At 53.8% G+C, this 20,716-nt stretch overlaps 2 protein-coding genes and 1 long non-coding RNA gene across 4 annotated transcripts; 2 read left to right on the plus strand and 1 right to left on the minus strand.

The window, feature by feature from the left end:
- The first annotated feature begins 7,096 nt into the window (after positions 1-7,096).
- HOXA10 (homeobox A10) lies at positions 7,097-9,496 on the plus strand. Its single transcript, XM_017646489.3, has 2 exons — positions 7,097-8,039; positions 9,207-9,496. Exons 1-2 carry the CDS (start codon positions 7,097-7,099, stop codon positions 9,479-9,481), a joined length of 1,218 nt encoding a protein of 405 aa, XP_017501978.2. The 3' UTR covers positions 9,482-9,496.
- LOC140849888 (uncharacterized) lies at positions 9,447-11,989 on the minus strand. The gene is made up of 2 exons (XR_012132237.1): positions 11,547-11,989; positions 9,447-10,052 (listed from the first exon to the last, which is right to left on the minus strand). It is a non-coding gene; the product is annotated as an uncharacterized lncRNA (long non-coding RNA).
- Positions 11,990-12,237: 248 nt separating this feature from the next.
- On the plus strand, positions 12,238-18,765 carry HOXA9 (homeobox A9). Of its 2 annotated transcripts, XM_073238674.1 has the most exons (3): positions 13,652-16,095; positions 16,269-16,358; positions 17,390-18,765. In XM_073238674.1, exons 1-3 carry the CDS (start codon positions 15,837-15,839, stop codon positions 17,626-17,628), a joined length of 588 nt encoding a protein of 195 aa, XP_073094775.1. In that variant the 5' UTR covers positions 13,652-15,836; the 3' UTR covers positions 17,629-18,765. The 2 variants fall into 2 exon arrangements, with proteins under 2 accessions (XP_017501977.2, XP_073094775.1); XM_017646488.3 differs by having other exon boundaries at positions 12,238-16,358.
- Positions 18,766-20,716: the final 1,951 nt, after the last annotated feature.

The following is a 20,716-nucleotide window of genomic DNA, read 5'->3' on the forward strand; positions in this document are numbered from 1 at the left end:
ATCCTCCAATTGAATCTCCTCTGCCTCCCGTGTTAAGAAGTGCCTGGGGTCTCTGTTTTAAAGGCTATTTTGGCCTGTCCTCCCTTCGCAGTCACCCCGTATATCGCAGCATGTATACAGGTGACAGAGCACAAGGAAAATAAAGACTTGTGGAAACTTGAGTATTGGGCCCTGGTGTGACATTCCTCTCCCTGGTGGCCTTTTACTGCCAAATGTCTGCACCCCCATCAACATCCCCCCCACACACACACACTAGGAAAGGGGCAAGTTACCAGGCCCTTGAGGAGGTGGGGAAGTGACTTAGAATTTAACTCTGCTAGAAGTCAGGCTTAGAAAGTCAAGGTGACTGGCCTGGTTTTTCTGGGAAGTGGGGTCCCAGGAATAGGGTGTACCAAGGTCTGCAATATGGAGCTTCATCCTCGCAGGCTGACCCCAGCCTTGGGAGTAAAACTTGGGGCTGGAGGTGGCCAATGGGTCTGATCCAAGGCTAAGCTTGCTCATCTCAGGACGGAGGGACCTGAACTATGACCACTGTAAGGTGCCCTGGGATCCCCTTAGCAAAGGGAAGACCTGCCTGGGTACAGAAAACAGACTCAGGGTCTCTATAGGCACTTTCCGTGCAGCTCCCGATTGAGGCTGCATTTTCCCTTTGGGGAAAGAAAGATGCTGGTTTCCTTTTTGTTTCCTGCCTTTGAACTTCTGCCTTAAATTTGGACATCACCCATAACCTTGAGGGGCAGGGCAGAAAGGCCAGAGCCTTTTGTTGCCCACCCCATTCTCCAACCCCACCCCCACCCCACTCCTACCCCACCCTCATCCCACCCTCTCCCTAGCCACCCAGGCAGGGACAGAGGCAAAGAGAGGATGGAATTTGGATAGAGGCCCCAGACCCCAGGCCCCACTTTGTTTATTTATTTGTATATTTGTCTAACTGGTGCGACTAGGGAAATCGAGCTCAAAAGAGAGTGGGACAGACCTTGAGATGAATGTCTAGGTTGACAGACACACAGAGGTGAAGAGGACTCTCCTGGGGGACAGGGCGGGGTGGATAGGGGTGGATAGGGAAGCCCAGAGTTTAGGGAAAGACTTCCTTTGGGACGGTTAAAGATTAACCAAAGTCTCCCAAGTTGCTAGAGAGAGTCTAGCCAGGAGGATTGTTAGCGGGCGGGCGGCGAGCGGGCGCGGGTTTGATTTCTGAGTCCTATAAAAGCCCATCCTCCGATGGCTGTGACAATGTGGTCGTAAACCCGTCCGGGGCTGGCCAATTTGCATATTTGGAATGCGCCGCTATAAACCCAGCTGGGGTTTTGCAGCAATTTCTTAGATGTAAAAATGAGATCTCTTTAGCAGCGGGCTGGGCACGTTCTCTCCCTCCGTTTCTGCCCCGAGCCTGCTTCCCTATCCCAGCTCGGGGCTGGAGTTCGGCCGGGCCTAGGCTCTCAGTCGCCACGAGATGGCGCACTTCCGATCAATGTCAAAGCCGCCGGGGAGCCGGCAACCCCAGCACGATTCTTGGCCTTTGTTCGCTTGTGATACTAAGAGCAGCACGTTACATTATTTCACTTGTCCCGTTCCCCTTCGTGTCAAAAAAAGGAGGGCTCACTTTCAAGAAGTTATTTGGTTGTGTAATTTAAAGCAACGCGCCTTCTCCAGACCTCGCAGGCGTCGCAGCGCGGAGAAGCCAGCTGTCCCGTGGCAGTGATTTCGGAAATGTGCTCAGGTAAGAGCCCACAAGTTTAGCAATTTGTCTGGCTTGAGCGGGAGTTGGAAGGTGACCGTTGTCTGAGCAGAGCTGGGGTAAGTGCTGGGTTTGTGCGCTCCGGAGTGACGCTATAGGCATTCGGCCCACCCCCACTTCTAACATCGCTCCCTAAGGTTGGAAAGCAGGAAGAGGCCTAAGCGGAAAAGTTGACTGTTTAACCTCCCTGCGCCAGCATTCTACCTAAGGCAATCTTTCGATTTTGTAGAGATATTCATGATGGGCTGAGCCAGGGGTGGAGGCCATCCAAGCGAAAGGGTCAGGGCTGTGCTCGGCATAGGGGGCATAGAGGGTTGTGGTGGTAAAAAAAAAAAAAAAAAGAGAGAGATGGCGGGACTGGGAAAACTGAAAGTTTCTACTTGAAACAATGAGGTGGTTAGCAACCATGGCGGCTGAGGCGGGCTTATTCCCTGGGGCAATCATCGAGGGGGAGGTCATTGGTTTCCTACTATGTGCTGTCTCTCGGTCTGCCCAGCAGCCGGGGGAAACCTTTGTTCCTAAAAAGGCCGATTCAGAAAAGTCGCATTTGATTTTCGAGGCTGCCAGAGAAGTCTGTATGTTTTATTTGGAATCTAACACTCTAAACCTGGCTGGGATTTTGCAACAATTTCTTTGATGTAATAATGAGATCTTTTGCATATTTTGCAAATATGCAAAAATTGTATTGGTAAATGCCTGTTTTCACAAGCTAGTTTTGAAGATAAGCTCTGATCCAACAGTCCCTACATCAGGGTTGTCATAAAGCCAGTTTTAAATAATTATTTCACTTACATTCAGAGCCCAGATTCAAACTCCTTCTTTTCCTATATTTAAATTTTTATATCAATGTTTTCATTAGTTTCTTGAAATGATTATGTTTTTTTCACAAATATACAGTGCATGGGTGAGTGGGGGCAAATTTCGGAGAAAGTAGGTGCTGTCTGTGCGTGTGTATATGTATGTGTGTGTAAATTTTGCCTATCAGAATCACTAGTCTTTGTTGGGCACGAGCTCCCAAACTCTGCCAGAAAAAGGCAACCACAGGAGCCATACGAGGTGGATGTCCACATGGTGCTCTCTGCAGCCTGGGCATTCCCTAAAATTCTAAAGCCGCTTTTAGTTTCAATGCCAGAGGCAGTTTATTATGGAGAAAACTAAGGATATTGCAATTTAGGAGGTCTGTGAAAAGGCCCCAACACTCCTCCCATCCCAATTAGGAAAGTAAGGCTAGTTCAGTGGTCAGATTTAGAAAAATATTTAAATCGGTTGTTTAGGGACAGATTGTACTTGATTGATTCAGAGCAGACACATCGAATATCCCTCGAAATGTTGATATTCTTAAAGATGAAAAGGAAAGGAATGTAATCGCTTACAAAAAAAAATTCTTACTACCCAGTAAATGCATTAAACAGAAATCCAAAATTTTTGTTGAAGCTGAATATGTATGTGAAAGTTGTCTTTTGTTTTTTTCTCTCTGGGGCCGCAGCCCTACTCCATGGCAAGTCAGATAATTCTGAGCCCTGAAAGTGCTGAGCTACCTACACATACACATTTGGTTACTGGCTGTCTGAATCTTAGTACCTTATATTTATAAAAAGAATTTTTGTATCTGTGTGTGTGTTATAAGCTTATTTTTCTCATGGTTTGCAAGGGCCTACTCAGAAAGAGAAATCTGCTATCTGGTGAAGGGCATCTGGAATCTCCACCAAAGGGCTTATTCTACCGGCCTGGCATTTACTTCTACTCCAGAGCCTTAGGGATTGTTACCACCCAGATTAGAAATGGGCAATATTTACCTATAAGTAAAATTTGGGCTCTGGCTGCTTCTACATACCCGCTGCACAGACCTGGTTGAAGCAAACAGGCACCCGGTGTTTTAGGTCAAAGGCATCCTGAGGGCAAAAGAGAAATTCAGCAGCTGGAAGGGAGTGTGAAAGGGAGAGGGAAGGCCAGCAAATGGGTGAGAGGGAGAGAGGAGAGAGTACTCAGAAGCAGACCCATGATGCAAGTGAATCGCTTTTCTTAATCTGCCCCAGGGGGTAGGGATCCTCTGGAAAAACAAGGCGATCAATAAATGGGATATTCTATTGAAGAAGTTAACACCTCGATGTTATAAGGGGAGTGTGGAGCCTTAGGGGAGGTCAGGGATGCTGGGAGCTCCAAGATCTAGTGAGAGGGCAGCAGCGTCTAACTGGAGCTTCTGCAGCGAGGAAATCTGGAGTGAACCAGAGGCAGCAGGCCAGTCTGTGTCCCCCTGGAACCCCGCGGCTCTTCATTCACTCTTGGCTCTGCAAGCCCAGGTAGGGGTCAGATGACAGTCCTGAGGCAGAAAGGGGCTCCCACATGGGTTTACCTACTCTTTTTTTTTTTTTTAAGCAAGAAACAGTACAAATCCAGCATCCGTTTGGTTTTGGGGGGGCGTGGCAGGAACTCTGGAGATAAACATCTGGCTCTTCCCAAAGGTTGGTGAAGACCCAAGTGCCAATGCCAGGCCTGGGGGTTTCATTGGGCCTTCCACCTCCACTGCACTGCAGCCAAGGGGCCTTCTTGTAGCAGATGCCGTACCAAGCTGAATTTTGTAACCTTGGTTGGCGTGTGTTCTTTCTTGGATCCCATCCAGCCAAGAAGTCTGTATGGCCACCCTACAGGCCCCTGATCAGACCCCACTTGAGTGGCACCCGGATTGTCTTACCAAACTGGCAAGGCTGCTGAATTTCCAGAGAGTCCTGGAATATTCTGGATGGCTCAAGGTGAAGGCTTTGAGAGATATGTGAACTCTTTAAAAATGATGGGTCAAATTGTGGGAATGCACAGATATGCACTTTTCACAAGGTAAAAGTTAGAAATTGACCTTAGATTTTTCCAGGGGGGCCTTAATGTCCAAATAAATTAAGATAGATTTAGATCACTGTCTTTCACTTTATTTTCTTTGTCTCTGGCACCTCAAACATTCTCCTATGGCAACCAGCCCTCACCAACCTTCCCACAGGCCTGGGAAGTTACTTTCTGCATTTAGTGGGAAGAGGCACCAAGTCCAGGCCCACGGGCCTGCTAGGGTCGTTTTTCTCAAGGAACACTCTCCTGTTCTTGGGACCTACTTCCCATTCGGCAGAGCTTTTCCTGCTGAGGGGAAAAGCCACCTTCTAAGGCATCCTCAGCTTTTTCACATTTATCAATGACACTGCGGAGTTCAACAGTCCCAGTCAGTTCCACCCTCCTGGTGAGCTGGCTAACGACCAGGCCCATCTGGGAAGTATCCTAAACTACAAGTGCCTGAAGCGTTTCCTTAGTCAAGTTCGTTGGCCTCGCGGCCACTAACACTTCAGAATTTGCCTTGGACTTGTGCATGTGAGCGACATGGAAAGCAAAGGGCAGTTTCTGATCTCTCCACACAGACCCCTGACTTGACTCAGCTGGTCGGCTACTGCAGCCTCAAGACCTGGTGGGATTGGAGAGATATGTCTCTCTCCCCCTCTGTCCTCTCCTGTCCCTCTGCTTCTTTCTCTCTCTGTCCCCCTCCTCTTCACCCCAGATGCCCAGTCCGCTGAGTCAGTCACCGAAAGGTGCAGAGGTAGAAGAGGCTGGAGCGCATTGCAAGCGGTGGCGAGGCCTCCCAGCACTGCGCAGAGCAGCCACCTCTGGCAGAAACCGCAGCTGCTTTGCATCTCAGAAGCCAGCGCCAGGGCTCTTCCCCAGCTCTCCCGGCGCTTTCTATGGGTCCTCTCAGGCTTGGCTTCCTCTTCGGACTGGGTTCATACTGGGAAGAACAAGGCCAAGTGCCTGGCAAACCACCCCAAGATGCAAGGGTCTTTCCCCGCTGCATATAGAGGCCTGGACAGTCTGCTTCCTGCGATCCTGGCATTCAGCCCCTCCAGTTGAGGCCTTTGCAGGGGCTGGAGATGGAAGGACCAGCAGGTTTGGGGCATCCTGGAGAGGTTAGGGGCAAGGCAGCGACCTCCTGGGCTCCACTGGATCTGGCCGGCTGGAAAAGGTCGCATTTCCTGAGACATGCATGAGGCCCACACTTAGGGGCTAACTCTCTGGGCTGGCCATTTCCAGTTGACAAAGAGCGCGTCCCTAAGACTAGGGAAGAAGGAGGCCCAGTGTCTGCCGAGCAATGGACCTGGCCTCCGAGAGCTCCTATAACTGGGCTATGAGCCCAGCCCGGCCTTGCAGGAACAGATTTCCTCACCACGGGCCTCCCTTGTTAAAATGCCCATGCCGCGGGAGTGAGGGCAGCCCCAGCAGTGGGTTTGGAAGGGAGGGGGGAAGAGGGGAGGAGATGGAGAGTAAGGAGCGTGGTGACACTGGTTCTTGTTATAGCCTCCAAGAGCTTGCGAATGGCAAGGCTCAAGGGAGAGTTGGAGAATAATCTGGCAGAAGTGCCCATCGGCCACCCCCCACTCTGTTTCCCCTCTATGTCTGCACCTCTGATGAAGCTGAACACCCTGAAGATCAATATTTCTTTCACTTCCCTGATATGGCTATGAGCTTGGAGACTGCCAAGTGATGGGGCTGTGGAGTGCCTGGATCCGCTCTGGCCTCGCAATAAAAAGGTGGCAGAGTCTTTCAGCCGAGGTCAACAGTCTTTTCCACCCCCCTTGCCAGCCCATCAAGGTCCACCGCCAGGAGCTGCAGAGAAAGCAAGTCAGGTGAGCACACCAGAGGCAAAGAACCCAACTTAATCAACCTGGCTGAGAAAAGTGTAAGGGGGCTGAGAGGCCAGGGCATGACATTGAATGAAAATTCTATGTGGGATGCAAGAAAGTGACAATAGCCAGCTTCCAGTCTGCTCTGGATTTAGAACACTCTGAGGGTCTTGGTGGCCTCAGGACCAGGTCCGCACTTTTGGGAAGCCAGTTCCAAGTCCAAAGCTGAATGGGAACAGCATGGGCCCCCAACAGGTCCCCTTAGAGGTTAGAGCGCACCGAGGGCTAGTGGTTGATTCTGAAATGAGGATGGGGAGCACCTATGGCGGTGCGGGGTGCGCACCATAAACACTCCACTTGTTAACTACGCGGGGCCCAAGGGCCCTTCAAACATATCCTGCTGGAGGGCTCACGTCCGGGCGTGGGTGGGGCAAAACCAGGGTCCAGGCCCCCCACCAGCCACCTTTGGGCAGCCCCCGCAGTTCCTGGCCTTTGGGCCGTGGTATAGGATGTGTGATTAGCGAGCCTTCGATACAGATTACATATTTATATCAATCGTGGGCTCGGAGGGCGCCCTCGGAGAGCGGCCCCGCGCCTACGAAACCAAACTGGGAGTGGTCGCGCGGAAACTCTGGCTCAGGATTGGCTGTGGGCGCCCGCCGCGGTGCGGGGGGATTGCTAATCGTATTCAGCATGTTTTGCACAAGAAATGTCAGCCAGAAAGGGCTATCTGCTCCCTTCGCCAAATTATCCCACAACAATGTCATGCTCGGAGAGCCCCGCCGCGAACTCTTTTTTGGTCGACTCGCTGATCAGCTCCGGCAGAGGCGAGGCTGGCGGTGGTGGCGGTGGCGCGGGGGGCGGCGGCGGCGGAGGATACTACGCCCACGGCGGGGTCTACCTGCCACCAGCCGGCGACTTGCCCTACGGGCTGCAGAGTTGTGGGCTCTTCCCGGCTCTGGGAGGAAAACGCAATGAGGCGGCGTCACCGGGCGGCGGCGGGGGCCTGGGGCACGGGGCGCACGGCTATGCGCCCGCGCCTATAGACCTGTGGCTGGACGGGCCCCGGTCCTGCCGGATGGAGCCGCCCGAGGGGCCACCGCCCCAGCAGCAGCCCCCGCCCCCGCCGCAACCTCCTCAGCCCCCGCCGCAGGCCACCTCGTGCTCTTTCGCGCAGAACATCAAAGAGGAGAGCTCCTACTGCCTCTACGATTCGGCGGACAAATGCCCCAAAGGCTCGGCCTCCGCTGCCGAGCTGGCCCCCTTCCCGCGGGGCCCGCCGTCCGAAGGCTGCGCCCTCGGCACCTCCAGCGGGGTGCCAGTGCCCGGCTACTTCCGCCTCTCCCAGTCCTATGGCACCACCAAGGGCTATGGCAGCGGCGGCGGTGCGCAGCAACTCGGCGCCGGCCCATTCCCCGCTCAGCCCCCGGGGCGCGGCTTCGACCCACCACCCGTGCTCGCCTCCGGCTCGGCGGATGCAACCCGCAAGGAGCGAGGCCTTGATTCACCGCCACCTCCCACGCTGGCTTGCGGTGGCGGCGGCGGGGGCTCGCAGGGCGATGAGGAGGTGCAAGCGTCGTCCTCCGCCGCGGAGGAGCTCTCCCCGGCCCCTTCGGAGAGCAGCAAAGCCTCACCCGAGAAGGACTCCCTGGGTAAGCAAGGCGTGCTGAAGGGCCGCAGCCAGGCGGGCAGACCAACAGGCAGACACAGAGAAGGGAAAGAGCAGAGAGCCAGGCGCCCGCGCAGCAGCCGGCCGGCCTTGGCCCGAGCTGCAGGCAAGCTGACCTTGTGAACTTGCTTTTTAATATTTGGGCGTGGGTATGCAGTAAAATTTCATGTCCGGCTTAGCGCTCCACTGGCCTCAGTTCACCTCGATTGGGGGTGGAGACACCGGCGAGCAGATCCCCTCTGGTGCATGCCCTTCTCCGTGGCCCGGAGCACCGAAGCCGTGGTCAGGGCCTAGCCTGCGAGGCGCGGCCCACGCGGGGGGAGGAGGAGGGAGGGTAAGTGGCTCGCTCTCAGATAGCGCGGATGTTTGTAAGGCATCCAAAATAAGCAGCCGCCAGCACCAATAAATAAGCCCATTAACCGGCGAAGTTCGAGTTTACGATCCCCCATGCTTTTTTCAAAGTTTCTGAAGGGGCGGGAAATCCTCATTGCGGGAGAAGAAAAGGCAAATCCGGCCGGGGCGTCAGGGCCCAGGGCCCTGAGCTGAGAAGCAGAGGGGCCATTTCGTTTACCCTGGAACACAGAATTGCCCAGACTCATGTCCCTGGCTCCTGCAAAGAGGTGAGGGAGGGCCCTTGACCCCGTATCAGTTTTTCATGCCGTCTCCATGTCGCAGCTGTGCCCTTCTCCCTCTCCTCATCGGGCCTTGTGCAACCAGGGGACTAGAGTGAGACACAGCCACAGTCCGTCCCCCTTCCAAGTAAGCACCCCACGCCCCAGATTAGGGGGCTGCAGAAAATTCTTGTCTGCCTTGGTGGGAGAGGCAAAGAAAGACGTTAAGTTCAAGATATACAGCCTTGCCCTCCCAGGCCGCTCCTTCTGCAAGCGCCTGACAGCTTTGTGCTGAAACAGGTGTTTGGGGAAAGTGGAGGAAAATGTAACTTGGGATGGTAGGTGTGGGTTGGAGGCCCACCCGGTTTTGCACATGCCTTTTGGAGGAACTGCTCTTCCCCGGGTAAGATGGGGGTGGAAGGGGATAACTTTCTGTGTGAGGGCATCCCTCTTCTGGCGGGAACATCCCGAATTCACTCTTGTGTGCAGCCCGTGTGGCCTCGATTTAACCTTCCCCTCTTTACTCTCTTAAATACCAGGCAATTCCAAAGGCGAAAACGCAGCCAACTGGCTCACTGCAAAAAGCGGCAGGAAGAAGCGTTGCCCCTACACGAAACACCAGACGCTTGAGCTGGAGAAGGAGTTTCTGTTCAACATGTACCTTACTCGAGAGCGGCGCCTAGAGATCAGCCGCAGCGTCCACCTCACGGACCGACAAGTTAAAATCTGGTTTCAGAACCGCAGGATGAAACTGAAGAAAATGAACCGAGAAAACCGGATCCGGGAGCTCACAGCCAACTTTAATTTTTCCTGATGAAGCTCCAAGCAACGCCGTTTTTTCTCTTCCTGAGAGCCATTCTCCTCCCTCGTCTTCGACCTCTGCTCAGGAACTCGCACCTGTGCTGGAGCCCCATTCCTCCCTCCCACACTCTCCATGTCGCTGGCCGTTTACATCTGTGCAGGGCTGGTTGGTTCTGACTTTTTGTTTCTTTGTTTGCTTGGTGCTGGTTTATTTGTTTTCTGGGGGAAAAAGCCATATCGCGCTAAAATTCTATAGGTAAATATTATCCTAAATGTCAAGGGATGGTTTGCTGTCTTGGGGTTCCACTGCTGGAAATGGCCCGTCCTCCTGGTGGGGCTGGTTTCCTGCGGGGGCCCCTGGACAAATCTGGCCGGAAGGCCGATGTCCCATTGTAGGCGCTGAGGTGTCTGGACTGAGGTCAATGGTGCAAGGAGCCGCCATCAGGCTTGCCTGCCTGGAGTCTGGGCTGTGTTTAATCAGGGGATACAGGCCCCTGGGTTTCTTTTTTTCTTCCTTTCTTCCTTGGCAAAGAGAAGAGCTTACAGGCATGGACATGTAGGTTGGCAAAAGGGCTTGACTTTGGCTGATTAGAAAAATGAGAAACAGGAAGATTAATCTTTTCCTTTATCTGTAAGATATCCCAGCTTAAAAAAAATGATCAAGAGAAAGAAACTTCTCTTTCAGTCTGTGTAAGTTTTTGCATTGTGGGACTAAATTATTTCACTTACCTCTGAATTTCCATATCATTCTGGCTGTAGATAATCTAATGTAGTTTTAATACATGCAGATTGACTAAGTTTTTTTGGTCATTAAATAATTGTTACCACTGGTAACACTAGACAAGCACACCACAATTCTCCCTATCTTGTGGAGGTTTTTATTTTCCACTTTTCCTCTTCTTTTTCCTTTCCTTTCCTTTCCAAAATTCACAGAAGCCGAGGAAGGCTGGGGTAAGCAGAATAGACTAGAGAAGGGAGATATTGTTTGGGTTTCTTTTATACTGTGAAGTTACATGCATAAAAGGGTCAAACCTGTAGGTGCAAAAAAAAACTATAAATACAAATCTGTATAAATGTCTATTATGAAAAATTGCCAATCTTGTTTTATGCAAATGCATTCTATCATTATTATAAATGTTAGTTCTAGCTCTATTTACTTCTAATCTTAAATCAGAATAAATTAATATTGTAATGCTGCTGTGCGTGGAAAAAAAAGATGTTTATGTTCTTATAGAAGAATAAAAGCTGTGGAATGAAGCTTTTTAATTTTACCTCTTTTTTTTACTTCTTATCTTCACCTTCCACTTTATCCCATCCACCACTTTTACAACATGAGGACTAGCCCGCGCTCCCTGCAATTACTTTAGGCATCTATTTAAATATTACCTAGACGGTCGTAATTTGTCTGGGCCCTATAGCCCTGGTGCCGCAAGGTTTGTCGGCTTTTGTTCAGTTTTATGACTTGCTAGTTATCTGGATTGTGGCTGTCTTGGACCAATAGTTTCAGTTGAGAGGGGAGCTGCATAGGCAGAGGAAGCCAAACAGGATTTCTTTCGGGAGCCCCGGGGAGGCTCTCAGAGGGCAGTTATTTTGTGGGTCCCCTGGTTCCTAGATGACTCCCAGCCTACAAAACTGGGGAGCAGGGTGGGCTCACGGTGCGCCACTAGCTTCTGCCGCAGCGGGTAGGTAGCGACCGGCCGGCTGCGCTGGGCCTCCCCCACCTGGTCGCTGTCGGCGGGGCCACGCGTTTCCTGCTCGCAGGAGGTGTGAGGCGGCGGTAGGGGGAGGAGGCGCGGGAGCGCGCGCCCCGGCTGGTTGGCGGGCGGGGAGGCGGGGAGGGGGAGAGCGAGCAGCGGGGAGCGAGCACTGGAGGCCAGGACCAGAGAGGGAGCGGGACTCGGCGCTGTCCCTGGCGCACTCGGTTGCCCAGGGCTGCCGCCGCTCGTCCGGCTAGCTGAGCTGCAGATTTGGGACACCAGCACGAACACTGTTCGTTCTCCTCCCTCCTCTCGCTTTCTCCCCTCCTTCCATTTTCCTCTCTCTCCTTTACCTAGCTTCGCTGCCTCTCCCAGGTTTACCTTAGCGGGCCGGGTCGTCTCCCTGCGTAATGCATTAGCGGCAGCCCTGAGCACGCAGTGACAGCGGCGGGCGCAGGTTGGCACGGGGTCGGGTCGGTCGCGATCTCAGGGTTCTTCCCTGGTGACGGCAGTGGCGGCGGCGGCGGCGGCGGTGGCGGCGGGCGAGGCAGCTTCGCGTGGGCAGCACCAGAACTGGTCGGTGATTTAGGTAGTTTCCTGTTGTTGGGATCCACGTTTCTCTCGACAGCACGACACTGCCTTCATTACTTCAGTTGAAATCGTCTCCAGGTACCTGTGCGCGCGGGAGCTGGACCGGGCGGGGCATCCAGCCCCTGGTCGTGCCAGGCCTATGGTGGCAACCTCGGCTTTTCCCGCGCTGGGCTCTCGTCCCTGCCTCCTTCTCAGCGCTTTGCCAGGCTGCCAGCCTCACCCCTCTCCCTCACCTGGCTGTGAGCAGGTACAGTCAGGTTAGACCTGTGGACCCGGTCGGGTTAGACCAGGGGCGTGGTAGGAATTCTGGGCCCGGGGCCATTCAAGGTCAGGGGCGCACGCTTCCATCCTGGACCTCCCCCACTCCAGGCCTGCTCCTGGCCCGGGACCCCGCCATTCTGCGAAGATGGGCCGCCACCAACCCCAGTTCGGGGTAGGAGATCCGGAAAGATCTCTTTGCCAGTGGAGACCCAGGCCAAACTAGGAGGGTCAGGGAGGAAAGGGGCTAGGATCCTGGCCTTGTCACTTACTTACCCTTCTCTCTGTAAGCTGCCCTCAGCTCCTAGAACCTTTGCCTTTTCTTCATTCCTTCCTCCCTCCTTTCCCTTTTTTTCTGTTCTTTACTCCTTTCTTCCTTCTTTCCTTCCCTTTTTATTTTTCTTTTATGTTCGTGTTCTTTGTATCCAGTTTTCTATTTCCACCTCATCTCCTCCCCAACTCTTCTTTCTGGAGGGATCCAGGGCTGGCTTGGGAGAGCCTTGTGTTTGGGGGGGGTATTTTTCTGTGCGCCCCAAGTAGAGGTAGGAATCTGCTGGGGAAGGGCTCGCGTGGGGGCGGCTGTGGAAGGCTGTGGATCTGGGCTTGGTGTGCCGCTGCATAGACAAGGCCTAGGTTACGATCACGACCGGATGGCGGCGGCCTTGCGTTCCTACTTCGTGGGTTGGCAGCGGCATATAATTAAGGGGCATTCGCGACGTTTTTGTATGCCCATGCCAAGGGCATAGAGACCTTCTCCAGCTTCACGAGGGACCTGAGACTGTAACTTAAGCTGAGGTCTAGCTAGGCTTGGTGGAGCCTAGCCATGCAGAAAACTCTGCTAGGAAGCCCCCTCGGCTCTCCCAAGTCTGCTGGTCCCAGCTCCGGCTTTAACCGCGATAAGGGAGCCCTGTTGGGGCATAGATTGGCTGCTTGATTGCCAGTGGTTTCTGTCAGGTTCAGAGTATGTTAGATATGGCATCCTTGTGAGGAAGGGTGCTGGAGAAGGGGACGCGTCCAGGGCCAGTCTGTTTCAAATAATACGAGAAAGGAACCCTAAAATTCCAGAACTGTTGTAATACACACTCGAGTCCTTGTTCCAAGTTGTAGTCCACGGTTACTAGCCAATCGGGCGATTTTTGCTACCGGGATCTGAAGTCAACCTCCATCCTCCTTTACCCTCAACCCCACACATTGAAGCTTTTAGACTCTTGCTCACTGAGCAGTGCTTCCCTTCCCAGCTCCAAGTGCCGGCCCAGGAACTGTTTTTTTTGCTCAGTCCGCGGTCCTGTTATCTGAAAAGCCGACACCCCGCATTCTCAATTCCTCTCTGCCATTTTCCGGACCTGAGTACTGGATTTGTTTTGGAGGCTAAGGTTTTAGAACTCTCAGGCTAGAAGAGGCATTTGTAATTACATGTATTTATTCTTTCTTTCTGCACACACAATCCCTTTCACTTCCCAAATACAGTCAAAAGCCCGAATGTTCTCCCCTAGGCTCCAGTAAGAACTGCTTAACACTCAACGTTTGCTAATTAGTTAGTAACCGTCCTATTTGGGGGGCTAAAGCTATTTAAAGGAACAGCTTTTTATTTTATTTTTTTAATAATAATTTGTATCTTCTCTGGGTACAAAAAAAAAAAAAAAAAAAGGAAAAGGCCACCAAGGCATGTCCAGCCCGTTTGCAGACAACTATAGTTTGGAGTGAAGGTTTCCTCCAGGGTTAATTTTTCTTAATGAAAATCTCAAACAGTGAGCTGCCCGATATTTGGGATTTACTGGGCTGCGTTGGGGGTGGGGATAATGCGGAGGAATTCACAGGGAAAGAAATGTTAGGACGGAGGAAGCTGAGACTGCCAGGACCGGCCACGCCAGAGTTCACTGTGTCAGCCACTTCCCTCTTCCGGCCCGAGCAGTGAAAGGGGCACCACCCGTTTGCTCTCGGCGAGGCTTCTTAGTCTCACTCTCGGGGAGAGCCTAGCATTTTAGGGTCCCCGCCAGGGATGGGGATGTATCAGGGTTTAGGGGTAGGGAGAGGTTGCTGGAACTGTTGGGGAGGATGAATGCAAAAAAGGAGGTGGAAGCACCCACGGCCGCCGGCCCTTGCCGCCAGGGAAGTGGACTAATGAGAAACACACTCTTGCAGGCACGGTGTTCACACGTGAATTTAATTACCCCGTTTTCAGCAGTTGCAGCTTTCCGTTCGGATTTGCCGTGGGTTTTTTTCTTGCAATTAACAGAGCGGCCGAGGCCTTTACCGCTGAAAGACTCCAGTGCGAAATACCCTCCTCAGTTTGACCAAGCTAAGGGATGGGATTGAAGTCAGTGCCCCGTGCGCCTCCCCGTTTTAATTTCTAGCCCTAGACTTGAACTGCGGCCGGGCCGCCTCACTTTGGGCCTTGTAACTGTGGAACCGCCGGCCTGGAGGGTAACCGGAGCGGTGGCCAAGAAGGAAGGAAGGAAGGAGCCCTGAAGAAGCCCGAGAACAGCCACTCTCATGAGGGCCTCCCAGCTCCTGGAGCCCCGGGGTCTCCTGCGCGGCTGCCTTTTCGCAAGCCGAAGTCGCCTTCCACCGATGCTGCCTCTAGTTTTTCTCGCAGCAGCTCGGATTGAGGGAGTGCAATGAAGCCCGCAGAGCTCAACGTTAAGGGCCTTCCAGGTCCCAGCACAGGGCTGCGTCGCCCGCTGCGTCCGCGTTGGGAGCATGCTTTCTGACTTACAATGAGCAGGGCGCGGGGGACGCGCGTGTGCGCGGGGTGAGACCGGAGCGCACGGTACAACCAAGCTCTCAAATCCCTCGCCTCAGGGCCGGCTGGCGGCTCCTCTGTGCGGGGCTCATCCGAGGTGTAGCGGCAGACCGGGGAGTAGTTCGGCCTCCCCCGGATTCAGTTGGCCAAATTCAGGGGCCCACAGTAGGTGGTGCCCTCTCAGCAGCCTGTCCGTGCCCAGCTTGGGCAGGGGCAGTGGTGGCTCAGTTTGGAACGGATACGTTGAATTTGACTTGTCGCAGCCGGCCGTGGGTAAACTGGCATCTCCGGGGACCGCGGGGATTATTTACAAGGAGCTGGCCGACCAAACACAACTGTCTAATTTAACCTTTCCAAGTCCTCGTAAATTTTTACAGCTGGGAGCCACAGCGAAGCAGACGAATCTGTAGGTCGTTCCCAACTTCCCACCAGCCTCTGTGGCTTCTGAAACAATAACTCCTTATGAAATATCATAAATATAGATTTAAATACAGTAGAGCGAGAATGTGATTTGGCTGCTTTTTTATGGCTTCAATTATTGTGTAATTTTATGTGTGGGGCTCCACTGGCCGCACTCGCGCGCGGAACCCGCGTGCCTTGCTGATGGCGTGATTAATTGTGATATAAAATAGTCCGCTTAAGAAATGTGTGTATGGTGGTGGCGGTGGGGGGAAAGGGGAGTACAGAGGCGAGGCCAGATTTGATCTTTTAATCTTCGTTGGCCACAATTAAAACAAACCCGATCGTGGAGTGCCGCGATCCCTTTGCATAAAAACATATGGCTTTTGCTATAAAAATTATGACTGCAAAACACCGGGCCATTAATAGCGTGCGGAGTGATTTACGCGTTATTGTTCTGCTGGGCGGACACGTGACGCGCGCGGCCAATGGGTGCGCGGGCGCCGGCAACTTATTAGGTGACTGTACTTCCCCCCCCCCCGGTGCCACCAAGTTGTTACATGAAATCTGCAGTTTCATAATTTCCGCGGGTCGGGCCGGCCGGCCGGGACGGGGCACGGCGATGGCTACCACCGGGGCCCTGGGCAACTACTACGTGGACTCGTTCCTGCTGGGCGCCGATGCCGCAGAGGAGTTGGGCGCGGGCCGCTACGCTCCGGGGGCCCTGGGTCAGCCCACCCGGCAGGCCACGGCACTGGCCGAGCACCCCGACTTCAGCCCTTGCAGCTTCCAGTCCAAGGCGGCGGTGTTCGGCGCCTCATGGAACCCGGTGCACGCGGCGGGCGCCAGCGCGGTGCCCGCTGCGGTGTATCATCACCATCACCACCATCCCTATGTGCACCCCCAGGCGCCCGTGGCGGCGGCAGCGCCGGACGGCAGGTACATGCGCTCCTGGCTGGAGCCCACGCCCGGCGCGCTCTCCTTCGCGGGCTTGCCCTCCAGCCGGCCTTATGGCATTAAACCTGAACCGCTGTCCGCCAGAAGGGGTGACTGTCCCACGCTTGACACTCACACTTTGTCCCTGACTGACTATGCTTGTGGTTCTCCTCCAGTTGATAGAGAAAAACAGCCCAGCGAAGGCACCTTCTCCGAAAACAATGCTGAGAATGAGAGCAGCGGAGACAAGGCCCCCATCGACCCCAGTAAGTGTCTCCTCCCTCCAGACCTGCCGCCGCCTCCACGCTGGCCACCCGGATCTGCCGGCCCTCCAAGCTTTTCTCTCGAGCCTGCCTTCGCCCGCGCCCGGAGCCTCCAGAACAAGGACCAGGAGCCAGAAGTTGCTGTTTGGGATGCCTCAGATGGGGCCCCAGAGTCCAGAGAGCAGTGACAAGCGGCCCGCTGGGCTCAGGGGAGGGGAGCCGGTTGCTGCGGAAAGAGGGGGCGGGGCGGGCGCTGCGGGACTAGCCAGACCAGTAGCCCCTCTCCCTGGCTGCCTGGTATCAGGACAGAGATACTTTGGTCCGTTCTTCGAAAGCAGCGCTGCAGTCGTGCGGCTAGATTGTCGGGTGCGGCGACAGCATCTGTAGCCGGGACGCTAGAAAAGCCGGCCGATTCCTTCCACTTCTTGCCTACGGCCAGTGGCGGCGTAAATCCTGCCCCAAATGAGGCTGCAGGGGACCGGGCCACGAAGGTCCCCATGCCAGATTATTCAAATAAATAGGAGAGGTGATCAACGGCCTTGGGGCGCCATACTGGCTTGCCCAGCTCCCGCAGCCTTCCATGGAGGTCAAATAGGGAGTGGGGAGAGTAGAAGGAAAGGTGGGGTAAGGAAGACACACAGCGAGGGGAAGAAAGGAATAGTAATCTTGCTGCACGAGCACAGGGCAGCATGGTTTTCTCCTTCCTGGCAACATGTGTTCCCAAATTTCACTAGTTACACGGTGTACCAAGAGTGGGAAGAAGGAGAGGAAAGGACAGGAGGACAGAGGAGGAGAAAGAGGGCCTTGGAGGGGAGGCGGAGCCGAGGTTTTACAGCGTGCAATTGTAAGTGACCGTCCCTGTGTCTGTCTGCCAGGGTTCCATTGTGCAGAGGTCGGGCAGCCTGCACTAACCAGCTCAGCAGCTTTCCGCACTTTGCCTGAAGACCTCAGGAGGTTCCCTCGCCCCCAGCGGGGGCGGGGGGTGGGGGCGGATAGTGCCTGTCCTCCTAAACACGGTCTCATTCTATCCGCAGGCAACCCGGCTGCGAACTGGCTCCACGCGCGCTCCACGCGGAAGAAGCGCTGCCCCTACACAAAACACCAAACGCTGGAACTGGAAAAGGAATTTCTGTTCAACATGTATCTCACCAGGGACCGCAGGTACGAGGTGGCCCGACTACTCAACCTCACGGAGAGACAGGTCAAGATCTGGTTCCAGAACCGCAGGATGAAAATGAAGAAAATCAACAAGGACCGAGCAAAAGACGAGTGATGCCACTTGAGTTCACTTAGGAAAGAGAGCGAGCTAGACAGAAAGAGAAAAGACTGCCCTCCCCTTCTCCCATCCCCATTCCACCCAGCCTGCACCACCCCGCACAAAGGGGCTCTACATTTCAGGCCTCATCATCCCTGCCAAACCCGTCTTAGGCTGGCTCCTTGGCCTGACGCTTTGATGGAGGAGGTATTGTAAGCTTTCCATTTTCTGTAAGGTGAAAAAGGGGGGAAGGGCAGCGCTGATGGCTGTGTGTGCTAGCTTGTATATATTTAAAAATAAAAAATCTACCTGTTTCCGACTCAAAACGAACAAAAAAAACTACCTTTTTATAATGCACAACTGTTGATGGCTGGCTGTATAGTTTTTAGTCTCTGTAGTTAATTTAATTTGCTCTTCGTGCGGCAGAGCTATCTGCCCAGATACTTGAACACTGTGTTTTATTGTGGTAATTATGTTTTGTGACTCAAACTTGTGTGCTGGGTGAAGCACCCGTTGTGATTGTGAAAGCTAGAATTCAATTTGAACTCAGGTTGTTTATGGGGGTAGGGGGGAAAGCAGTTGCATAGAGTATAGCTCTGTAGTGGAATATGTCTTCTGTAAAACTAGGCTGTTAACCTTTGATTGTAAACTAGCTGTATTTCCCAGTGAAATAAAATTTTGAAAGAAAGAAAGGATTCTCCAGGATTCATAGATTCATGGTTTTCTCCACCTTTGAAATGCAGGCATTTTAGTTTTTACATGCTCTATAGATCCATCTTGTTCATTATATATATAATCCACCATCAAAAAAAAGTAATCAGACAATTTTGAATATTGTTTTGCACCAGATGAACAATGAGGAAATTCGGAGCTATACGTATGTGCAGAAGGTTACTACCTATGGTTTACAGTTCAACTTTAATTGGGGGGAAAATGAATGCTTATTGTAATGGAGTTAATTTTATTAATAAATTATACACTATGAAACTGCCATTGGGCTACTGTAGATTTGTATCCTTGATGAATCTGGGGTTTCCATCAGGCTGAACATACACTGTATATTTTGCAATAGTTACCTCAAGGCCTACTGACCAAATCGTTGTGTTGAGATTATATTTAACTTTTTGCCGAATAAAGTATATTGATTCTTTTGTATTTTTTGCGGGTCAGCTCTTTGCTCCTTCTTCTCTAGGGCAGGCGAAGCTGGGCTGGGTAAAGTCTCTGGGTGGGTACTGGCTGGGGTGGAGGACAGAAGCTCAACTTTGCCTCTGGCAGGCTTTCGGAGAGGGAACCTGGAGCCAGAACCTGGTGCAATCAGCTCTGGGCGGGCCTCAGCGCTTCCAACCAGGCCCGCTGCCTGGCTGCACAAGCAGCAGAGGCCCAGCTCCCCTCTCCCTTGCAGGAAAGCCGGGATGCTTCTGCAGAGTTGGTCTGGGGTCCTGGGTATCACTGGCCAGTAGCCAGAAAAAGCCATTCTTTTATCTTGTCGCCCCAAGAAATCCCCCAAATCCGGGTACACGGAGACTCCTGGGGCCTTCCCTGGAAGGTGGGGGTGGGGGCAGGAGCAAGAGCTGAGGGTCCGCCTCCTGTGGCTTTTCCGAGGAGGGAACCAGGAGCCCGACTGCCCCAATGTGGCCGCCTAGACAGACACTGGGGTCTCTCAGGGGACTGAAGGCTTGATCCCGCACCTCCGCGTCCGGTCGGGCTGGCCGCGGGTATTCTGGGTGCTGCAGTGCGCACCCTCCCGAGCACAAGTCTTGGCAGAAGCAGGGCCTAGGCAACCGAGGAGCCTAAAGCGCCATAAAAGAAAATGAGGGCTGTTACCGTTTATGGGGTGTAAAGGGCTGCAGGGGGAACGGCCACAACTTCGGAGGCCCGAGCGCCTCCTGGATGTGGCCAGCGTCTCCCCCCTTTTTCTTTTCTCACTGCCCCTCCCCCCACTTCTGCAAAGTTCTGTGTTCCGACGCATAAAAAGGGAACCAGGTTGCTGGAGGATGCAGCGTCCGCTCACACCCCTACCCCCACCCCGCCGCCAGGCTGGGACGCCCTCTGTTCTTGCAGACAGAAGGAACTTCAAAGAATGGGTAGTAAGGGTGTGCCATAAAGGCCAGGTCTGCGAACTGTCTGGAATTCGGCCCTTAATGAGTTTATAACTGTCCAGCCCCAATTAAGATTTTCCACCAAAGCCCTTTCATTTGTTTGCTCTGTCTGCCGCCGATAAAGCGGCTGCGGAAACAGCTCTCTTTTATGGGCACTGCCCTCTCGGAAGCGTAGATTCCAGGTTCCACGCAGACGCCTCCACCCCCTCCCGGGGACTGGGTTCTCGCGGCGCTTTGGGAGTGGGACACCCGGCCCGCTGCGGCAGCTGTTGAAAGTTCAGGCCCTGTTGCTGAGGCTGCAGTATCTATGTATGGCCAGCAGATGGCAGTGTGGCTCCACGCAAGAGGCGCCAGCGCCGCCATCTCCAGCCGCCGCAACTCTGGGAGTTCCTAAAATGTCGACTTGACGCGAGTCTTTCTGGAATGGGAGCCCCAGGTTTAAGTTAATCGTGGTCGTATATTTTCGGTGCTGCCCTCGTTAGGCCTAAGGGCTCGCCGGGAAACCAGGGAGCGGGGAGGGCTCGCCTCACCTGCCCCGCTCCCGTTCCCTCTCCCGCATCCCCTAGTGCCTAGCGCTGAGGGCTGCCTCTGTCGCTTGGCTGCGGAGATGTAGCTCCAGCACGGGGACAGCTGTAGGGTCACCGTCCCCGCCTCAGGACAGTCCTTGGGGCAGCGCTACTCGCGGAGAACCTGGCTGACTAGCGGACAGACACAAAAACTAAGGCCTACAGCCCCGGGACCTGGTGACCCCCAGAGGGCCCTGCGGCGGCCCGAGAGACCCCTGAACACTGCGCTCCGGTACGAGGTTGGAAAAGCCAGCACCCGCAGGACAGACAGGACCCCGGGACCGGGCCGACTTGAATGTGTGACAATAAAATTAGGCGGCTGAAAACTGGACGTAAAGCATTGTTGGTGACTGTCTAGTGTGGGTCTGAAGGCTGAATTGCCCAGGATGGGGAATCCCTGGGGACAGACCAGGAATTGCTTTGGTTTTTGTAAAATCAATA

The sequence above is a fragment of the Manis javanica genome, chromosome 6, assembly GCF_040802235.1.
Source record: "Manis javanica isolate MJ-LG chromosome 6, MJ_LKY, whole genome shotgun sequence".
NCBI lineage: Eukaryota > Metazoa > Chordata > Mammalia > Pholidota > Manidae > Manis > Manis javanica.